This window comes from Lagopus leucura, unplaced genomic scaffold, assembly GCF_019238085.1.
Source record: "Lagopus leucura isolate 7727_CA_CO unplaced genomic scaffold, USGS_WTPT01 Super-Scaffold_100157, whole genome shotgun sequence".
In the NCBI taxonomy this organism is placed as follows: domain Eukaryota; kingdom Metazoa; phylum Chordata; class Aves; order Galliformes; family Phasianidae; genus Lagopus; species Lagopus leucura.
In genome coordinates, this window is record NW_024962334.1 from 28,578,989 (window position 1) to 28,587,453 (window position 8,465).

The window sequence follows — 8,465 nt, forward strand, 5'->3', positions numbered from 1 at the left end:
TGCTGCCCAGCCGGCACACGCAGTAGGCGGCAGCTGCGCCGTACCGCTGCTGCCGGGCGCAAATCGTCGCCGCGGGGGCCGACGGCCATCTCCTCGCGCGGGGCGTTACCCGGCTGCCGAGCCGGCAGCCCCGCCATGCGGCGCCGGGCCCGACGGCTGCCCCGCCCGGGTTGCCCGGGCAGCGGCGAGGAAGCCGCCGCCATGAGCAAGAAGCGGCTGCAGCAGCTGGTGGAGTCGCTGAGCCGCTCGGCCAAGCACTGTGAGTGCCGCGCGGGGCCGGAGATGGCCGCGGGCCGTTTGCTGTGCCCCGCTGCCCGCCCCCTCCCTTAGGAAAGGCGCGTGGGGCCGGGGGGAGGTGCGGGCGATGTCGGTTTTTCGCGTCCCCTGAGCCAGCTCAGTGCGCGAGGTCTCTGTGTCCCGCGGCTTTCCTCTTTGTGCCGCCGTTCCGCTATTTCGGTGATGAGGTTTGCTTGTGTTTCGGCTCCCCAGTTAATAGAGCTGAAGTGGAATGCCTCATCAGGCTCTTCGACACGCTGATGAGCGCGTCCCACAGCCGCTTTGCCGCGGTCGGCTTCGATCGCAACGTGTTTCGAGACACCCTGCACCGCGCCTTCGGCATGACGGACGACGTGCTCATGGACAGAGGTGAGGACCGCGGGCTCAGCAGGGCTGCGGTGCTTCCTCTGCAGCCCTTGGCCAGCCCGTCTGAACAGCGATCTCTACAACAGTTCCCTTGAAGACCTGCCAGGTTATGTGGAAACCTGAATCTAGTTTCTGTCTGTTTTCTTATTCCAGTGAGAATAGTGGATCCCTAAAGCCAAGAAAACCCCTTAGACCACTATGAAAGAGGTTGACAAAGCAGAAAAGTTGTATGCGAACAACTGCTACCTCTGTGTGAGGGTGGAAGGGAGGTGGAAGGCTGAAGTGTCCATAGGGGAGGAAAAAAGTACATTGCTGACCCAGTGAGCATTCCTGGACAAAGGATTGTTGTCTCAGCCATGTAGGGGCAGCCAAAGAAGTCATGCAGGGTGCTGCTGAGTATATTTCTTTACACAGAATGGTTTTCCCGTGGTTTGGGAAGGCTCACACTCTTGCATGAGGAAGGCCTGGCAGATAAGGAACACCGGGGGTGCTGAGTGTGGATATGTCGGTCCCAGACACCCTTAGTGCCGTGACAGAAGAGGGCAGCGCAGTGCCACTGTCCTTCCTTCTGTGGCTGCAGGACTTGGTGGCCATTGCAGCTGGTGGAGGGCTCTGTCATGGACTTGAAGGTGTTTCTCTGCTTGAGGAAAAATGTTTTTATCTTTTCATTGAACATAAGGAAATATTTATTTGCGTTTCTGTATTACATAAATTTAAAATGCATCTCATAACCCTTTCCAGTGTTCCGCACTTTCGATAGAGACAATGATAATTACATCAGTGTGGTGGAATGGGTGGAAGGCTTGTCGGTATTTCTTCGGGGGACACTGGAAGAAAGGATTAAATGTAAGGTTTATCTGCATGCTAGTACTTAGTGGTAATTATAGTATTCAGGAATATTGAATTACACATCACTTTCATTTTAATAGATTAGTTAATCAAAGTGTTTAATAGTTGACAAATTTTCTTCTGTAGTGTTCAGTGAAAATGATTTCTGAAACCATTTCTCTGAGACAGATTATTGTGTAATTGTGTATTACTGTGTTGCTGACAGAAAATCTCTTGAACTGAAGCTTGTTCTACTGTATGGTTTTGACAGAATTTATGTTTTTGTATTCCCACACAAAGCTGGAAGTAAACATGTAGTTTAAGGGGAAGGGGGTGGCTGGATAACAGCCTCCTCAGGCAAACAAGACCTGTGCCAGCATTCATGTACTGGCACAATGGGGACAAGCAGCAGTTACGTTGATTCTAGCAGTTATTCAGCTCAGAAGTATAGATGGAAAAACTAAGTCCATTTTTTAAAATATTCCTAAGAACCTTCAGGGTAATGATGGAGAAAGATGGTAGAGAAAAAAATGCAGGAACTCTAGAATTTTTAAAAGCAGCAAAAGGGGGCGGGAGGGGGAGGAAGAGATTGGGGGTGGAGGGGGAGTATTATAGAAAAAGGAGAATGATAGCATGTTGTTTCCATGGTTTCAGCATCAGCCATCCATAATATGCTGTCAAATTTTATCATAAAGCATTACACTGGAACATGGCTTGGGATGTCACACCACTAGGATATGTGCCAGGATGTAACATCAGAAGAACCACAGGCCATAAAATATGCAGCCCTGCAGTGAGCACTCTAGGATATACTGGTGTGTGATGGCACGCAGTGGTGTTTATCATAAGTTTATGCTAGTACGATTTTTCACTGTACAAACCCATTAGCAGGGGAAAAAAAAATCTGCCCCCAAAGTAAAAACTTTTGTTTGTTTTTTTAAATAAGTTTTGTGAAGGATACTGAAACGCGTTATAGTCCTAGATTTCTGATTTCAGGGAGGCAGAAGAATTTGCAAGATACATTAGTCAGATGCCTGCGCTGAAAATATTCTGTTGCAGATTTACTCTTTGCCTTTAGAGACACATCAGTTGCTTTTTCCATGCTAGTACAACTCATTCTTTTTCCTCTGTTTTTCTAAAGCAGTTTCTGAAGTAACTGGGACATGATTTGTATGTTCAAAGCCCTTCTGATACAGACAGCTGGTCCCAGCCACAAGAAGTTGGGTTTCTAAACGAGAGCCTAATTTATGTTCTAAAAAGCTACTCTCAGGGAAGTTAAGATCTGTAAGCTACTATCGTTTTTATGAACTGAAGAAATAGATTTCAACTATAATGGGTAAATAGGCAATAATTGAGCAGTATCAAAATGTGATAGGTATATTTCATACATAAATAGTACGAAAATCATAGAACATCCCGAGTTGGAAGGGACCCACAAGGGTCATCAGGCCCAACTCCTGGCTCCATACAAAACCACCCAAAATTCAAACCCTGTGTCTAAGAGCAGCGTCCAAATGCTGCTTGAATTTCAGCAGCTTGCGGCCATGGCCACTGCCCTGGGGATTGTGTTCCAGGGCCCAGCCACCCACTGGTGAAGAATCTTTTCCCAGTATCTAATTTGAATATGTTAAATTTTGCTCAATACATATGCTGTACAACATATAATTCACCTTTTCTGTCTATAGGCAACAGCTTTATTGATGGGTGATCTAGTTTGTATGAACTTTAAATTTTATCTTTTGAAAAGATTGTTTTGAGGTTTATGACCTGAATGGTGATGGATATATTTCGAGAGAGGAGATGTTTCAAATGCTGCAAAACAGCCTTCTCAAACAACCATCAGAAGAAGATCCTGATGAGGGAATTAAGGACTTGGTAGACATAGCACTGAAGAAAATGGCAAGTACTTTCCTATTGTGACACTTAACATCTCTCAAGCTTGTGCTCCCCATAGGAGGCTGGACTTCAGGAATTTCAGTTTCGCCCTATGCCTTGAATAATAGTCGTAGTGCACCTTTTAAAAAAAATCTATTATTATTGATTTTTACTTAAGGCCTTTACTTTATGAGGATTAAATAAATGCTTACTGTAGCTCAGATCTTGTCTGAGCAGACTGATGGCCCAAGGAAGATTTTTGCATTAAAAAAAAAATCCACGAGTTAAGTAAACAGGCAATTACTACAATACTTTGCTAAGGACTTCTCCTTGTGTAGGACCATGACCATGATGGCAAGCTTTCTTTTGCGGACTTTGAAGAAGCTGTCAAAAATGAAAATCTTCTCTTAGAAGCCTTTGGACCATGTTTGCCAGACGTAAAGGTACATCAGCCTTCACTTAAAAAAAAACCTGTCTTCTTACTATTTTTAACTATATGTTCAAATTATGGCATTAACTGTCTTTGTATGAAGTTTGCTGAATTCATCTGGTGCTTCAGTTGTGAGATTTTCCGAGTTCATGTCTGCCTGTCACAGTACACATTTCCTGATACAGTCAAACACTGATACCAGGGAGCATAGAAACATACTATGTCGTGCCACTTACCTGTGCGTGGCAGCAATACAATAAATGATTCTCAGTAAGCATCCTCCCAGGCTAAGAAAATGAGATCAGTCTCTTGCAGTTTATCTGAAACTTCTTCAGGAATGCAGTGTCTGTTCTTCCTTCAGTGCCACTGGCTCCACTGCCATTCTTTTGGGAGAAACTGGTAACCTTCTGAGAAAATACCTTAGAATTGTCATCTCATAGTACAGTGCTTCTATTGTTAAATGCCATCCGACTGAGCTTTATTTATTAGCAGCGCACCCAATTCAGAGAGATTTTTTTCCTGAAAGATGGTCATTTGGGATTGCAGTAATTTCCTCAGTGTTACATCAAACTGAAGCATAGATGTCTGCTTTGTAATAGTCATTTTTTACTAATCCATCATTATACTCTTTGAACTGCATTTTGTTTTTAAATGCCAACAGTCTTGCCCTCATGGAAACGGAAAAACAAAATTCTGACATACATGCAATAATGCATAGAAACAGAAAAGTTCCATAAGATTGTTGAAAACAAGGCAAGCATTTATTTCGCTCAGAACCTACATTTCATGCCAGCTCCCCTTCCTAGTAGGCTGGAAGACAGAAGGAAGAAGTCTCATAGCTGTGGCTGCAGTCTGGATTATCTCAGGTCACCAAACAGGAGCTGTTTTCAAAACCTCACATTTTAAAAGGCTGTCAGTAGGCTTTCAGTGACCGAGGGTCAGTACTTCTATTTTTCTCTATCGGGAAAGTTTTGAAGAGTTTCTTAACAGCATTTACTTTCACTGATCACAGCCCAGGAAAAATGATTTGCTTTTTGTCAGAATTGGTGGTAAATCAGGGCTACAATTCCAGCCACTTGTGGCAACAAATAGGAAACTGAGTCAGTTTCTTAATTCCACTGTTTGTGTGTCTGTTCTGCACCCTACCCAATGGTACCTTTTTATGAGGTCTCTAGTTCCTTTTTTAAAAAGAACTGTTTATATACCCTTCCAAATCCCCAAAAATCAATAGATTTCAGCTATGAGCACTTCTGAGCATGAAGAAGCTCAGAATTCACAAGCTTTCCTAGTGTGGTTATAACTCCAAACACTGTGATCAGTTTCTTGATGACACTAATGATACTGGATTTAGCTTTTCCATGCTACAAAGTATTGTTTCACTACTTATACACTTCAGTTGGCCCTCTTTTTCTAACTAAATGTAAATGTTCTAGTTAACTGAGAAAAAAAACTTGTATTTTTCTCCTGATTTAACAGAGCAGTATGGCATTTGAAAGGAGGACCTTCCAGGAAAAGCGTAAACTGTAACTCCAACTGGAAGACTGCTCTAAGAATTCTTCATCATTCCTCATAGGACAGTAGAAATAAAAGCAACACAAAATAATTGATATCTTAAATTTCAATATTCCTTTACTGTAAAAGCTGTGGAATAAATAGAATTTGCTTTTATTACTTTAACTAATTGCAGTTCTTTAAATACACAGGACAAGGTTGCTACAGTATTACACTGGTTTAGTTTTTAATACTGGAACTGTTTTTAACAAGTAATTGCTTGGCAATGCAGTATAAAACAATTTTGTTTTTTAAATTAAAAAAGTAGTAAGTATTTTAAATTATATCCTCAATAAAGAACTGTAGAAAGATGCTGCCAGCAGTATCTATATTCTTCTTCTCTGCTTTACTGGTGGCTTGGTGGCACTAGTGCCTGGTTTTTCCACAGGTGTACTCGAAACAGAATCTGCTACCTGAAACAGGGAAAAAAAAATTCTAAGTGAAGCATAACCATTGTTGGGTTTTTTAATGTTAGTTTTAGAATAAGGCTGTTTCTTCAGTCTGTGAGTACTAACAGGCATATATTCTTATAATCACACTTGCATTGATTTTTTCAATAGAAAAGGGAGAGAAGTAACACCAAAGGCAGCATTAAATGTGAGAGCTAAAACTCTTAAGAAATGCAAATGTGCTATTCTTTGTTTTTGAGAAAATTTCAATCACACAAATCAATTTCAGATGCTCCATGATATACACTATTCAATATTTTATCACTTGCTCTCCATAGCAGAGGTGCTTCAAAATAAAGTCTGGTACACTTTTTGGACTTGGTTGGATATTTTGGGAAGGGAAAAATGTGTTTTTGGCAAGCATTTTAGAAATACACTTTTTTTTTAAAAGGATGTGTGAAAATGAAAATATCAGAACTTTAAGAATCCATACCTCTTTCAGTTTATTTCGAATCAAGGTGGCTGAAGTGTTCAGTGAATCATCATCCATATCCACTTTAGGTATTTCTGGTAGCTGTGGACCAATGACTATGTCAGTACTGTCCACGTTTGTTTCAATGAGGGCAGATTTGTTACCCTCTTCTCTCTTCCTCTTACGTTCCTGCAGGTGAGTTGTACGAGGCATAAACCTGTCAGTTCCATTATCAACTGGAACTGTTCTTTGCTGAATTAAAGGCAGTGGTGAAGCACATCCTCCTGGACGTGTCTTCAGAGATAGGGATGTGCTGTGACCAAAGTTCCCAGAGACTTCAGCACTGTGGTTGTCACATTGGGGAAAAGTCAATAAGCCCTGACTGTGATTGCCAGAAGGATATTCCGTGTTTTGGGACAACCCGTGAGAATCTGGAAAGCAGGATGGATCCCAGTGACTAGCTGCATACGATGCTGATGTGCTCCACTGACTGTCAGACTTGGTCTTTCTAGGCCCCTCTGTTTTCTTCAACAGAAAGCAATCTTTAAAACAGAGAAGCCAAAAAAAACAAAAACAAAAACAAAAAAACCTTCATTATTTTATGCCATTAGTTCTAACACATAAGGAGTGTTCAATACAGTGACAGAAACGCTACCAGCAACACTTCATTCCCGGTTACCTTTCTGTGATTCTGCTTAAGAAGCACCTTAAGAAATAACCTCCTGCAATGAATACTGATATCCAAGTACATAAGCATAAGAAAGGAGAGGCCTGTACTTGGCACTGTACTTATTTTACAGCTCGTCCATCCTTCAGCGCTGCCTGGGAGCTCAGCAGCAAGGCTGCCTGTCAGCCCAATCCATTCTTCACATTCCTTACATAGCCAAATGGCAGGCTGGAAAAGGTTTGGGTTTTTTGGTTGGTTCTTTTTATGTGCTTTTTTTTTTCCCCTCTTACAAAACTGTCTTTTTGGCTATGCCTGAAAGAACTGCAACAAGGGGGAAAAAACTGATCCCCACTTTGCTGGCTGTGCTTAAAATTTCAGGTAACATTTTGAAAAGAGAACAAGAGAAGCAAACAGTGAGGTTTTAAAGCTTTAAAGTGCACATTAACTAAAACATTGCTTTCTGAAAGATGCATCTTTAAAAATAACTGAGAAATGTCCTAATTCTGCATCTTTTAAAACAGCTAAATACAAAATATTTTCTTTAATGGATGCTTTTGGCTTTACCAAGACCCACCAACCACTGATATCAAGATTCTACATGAAATTTAGTTACAAACCTGTTTGATTTGTTGCTTTTGCTATATACTTCCTTCTGTCCTGCAGCTTCTCCCTAGTTTCTTGGACTGTTTCAAATTCTGGCGCATAGCACACGTGCAGCAAACTCCCAAAGAAACTCCGTTCATCCATTTTTTTCTTGGCCACCCTGAAGGAAACTAAATGGCATTAGCAGAACTGTGGGCTTTACTTCAACTCTCTGGAATGTAGATCATACACAGAGGCCGTGAAGGATTAAAACAGCAAAAGGCAGTTACTGCTCTGTACAATACCTCGCACATTGGAGATTCTGGAATTTTATAAGATAAACTTCAGTAAATTGCTCTGCAGGATATTCATCGAGGGCATGGTACTCTTCTATGGCACCGTACAAGGCAAACTGCTCCACTAATTCCTTCATGACACCTAACGCAGGAACTCCCTGGATCAGTAAATAACGAGATTCCAAGTTGATGGTATACACCTGAAAGAAACAGAGTATTCTCAAACGCCCGCGTTCTGGCTTCACTGCAAAAATAGCAGCTCAAAGCACTCGCGTTGCCGCTGCTGCTGAGCCGCTCTCGGGATGGCGGAAGGCCCGCTGCGCTCCGCGCACAGATGGGATCCGCAGCAGGAAGGCCGGAGCCTGGCCGGCAGACAGCGAGGTGCGGCTACCCGGGGCCGCCGCGGGGAAGAACGACCGCAAACCTCCTACTCGTCGCAGAACGTCAGCGAGAGCTGACGCTTCTCCACGGCTCAGAGCGTTTGCGGAGGCCATCTCCGCACGGCGCGGCCAGCCCGCCCTCGCTCCGCACCTTGACGGCCCTGGGCCGCCGCCCCTCGCGGTACTTGGCGCGCGACCCGCAGGCGCCCAGCTGCTGGTGGTGCCTGCACGCCTCCCCCAGCGCGCCGCCACCGCCCCCCGCCGCCATCTTCCCAGCCACTGCCGCTCCCCGCGCAGGCGTCTCTAGCCGCTCGCCGAGCAAGCAGCCAATCGGACGGCGCGCGGCACGCCGC

General features: G+C 43.7%; 2 protein-coding genes across 2 annotated transcripts; one reads left to right on the forward strand and one right to left on the reverse strand.

The window, feature by feature from the left end:
* The first annotated feature begins 151 nt into the window (after positions 1-151).
* On the forward strand, positions 152-5,452 carry EFCAB1 (EF-hand calcium binding domain 1). Its single transcript, XM_042889090.1, has 6 exons — positions 152-259; positions 490-645; positions 1,384-1,488; positions 3,218-3,369; positions 3,684-3,788; positions 5,252-5,452. Exons 1-6 carry the CDS (start codon positions 202-204, stop codon positions 5,300-5,302), a joined length of 627 nt encoding a protein of 208 aa, XP_042745024.1. The 5' UTR covers positions 152-201; the 3' UTR covers positions 5,303-5,452.
* Positions 5,453-5,489: 37 nt separating this feature from the next.
* RBM48 (RNA binding motif protein 48) lies at positions 5,490-8,380 on the reverse strand. The gene is made up of 5 exons (XM_042888554.1): positions 8,264-8,380; positions 7,742-7,932; positions 7,472-7,617; positions 6,209-6,729; positions 5,490-5,739 (listed from the first exon to the last, which is right to left on the reverse strand). The coding sequence occupies exons 1-5, from the start codon at positions 8,378-8,380 to the stop codon at positions 5,653-5,655; spliced, it is 1,062 nt and encodes a 353-aa protein (XP_042744488.1). The 3' UTR covers positions 5,490-5,652.
* Positions 8,381-8,465: the final 85 nt, after the last annotated feature.

Coding starts and splice junctions, on each gene's coding strand:
- RBM48 (XM_042888554.1), bottom strand. CDS start 8,380: ATGGCGGCGGGGGGCGGTGGCGGCGCGCTGGGGGAGGCGTGCAGGCAC. Junction 7,933..8,263: donor GGCGGCCCAGGGCCGTCAAG/GTGCGGAGCGAG, acceptor TGTTTCTTTCAG/GTGTATACCATCAACTTGGA. Junction 5,740..6,208: donor TTCGAAATAAACTGAAAGAG/GTATGGATTCTT, acceptor TCCCTGTTTCAG/GTAGCAGATTCTGTTTCGAG.
- EFCAB1 (XM_042889090.1), top strand. CDS start 202: ATGAGCAAGAAGCGGCTGCAGCAGCTGGTGGAGTCGCTGAGCCGCTCG. Junction 646..1,383: donor CGACGTGCTCATGGACAGAG/GTGAGGACCGCG, acceptor AACCCTTTCCAG/TGTTCCGCACTTTCGATAGA. Junction 1,489..3,217: donor ACTGGAAGAAAGGATTAAAT/GTAAGGTTTATC, acceptor TCTTTTGAAAAG/ATTGTTTTGAGGTTTATGAC.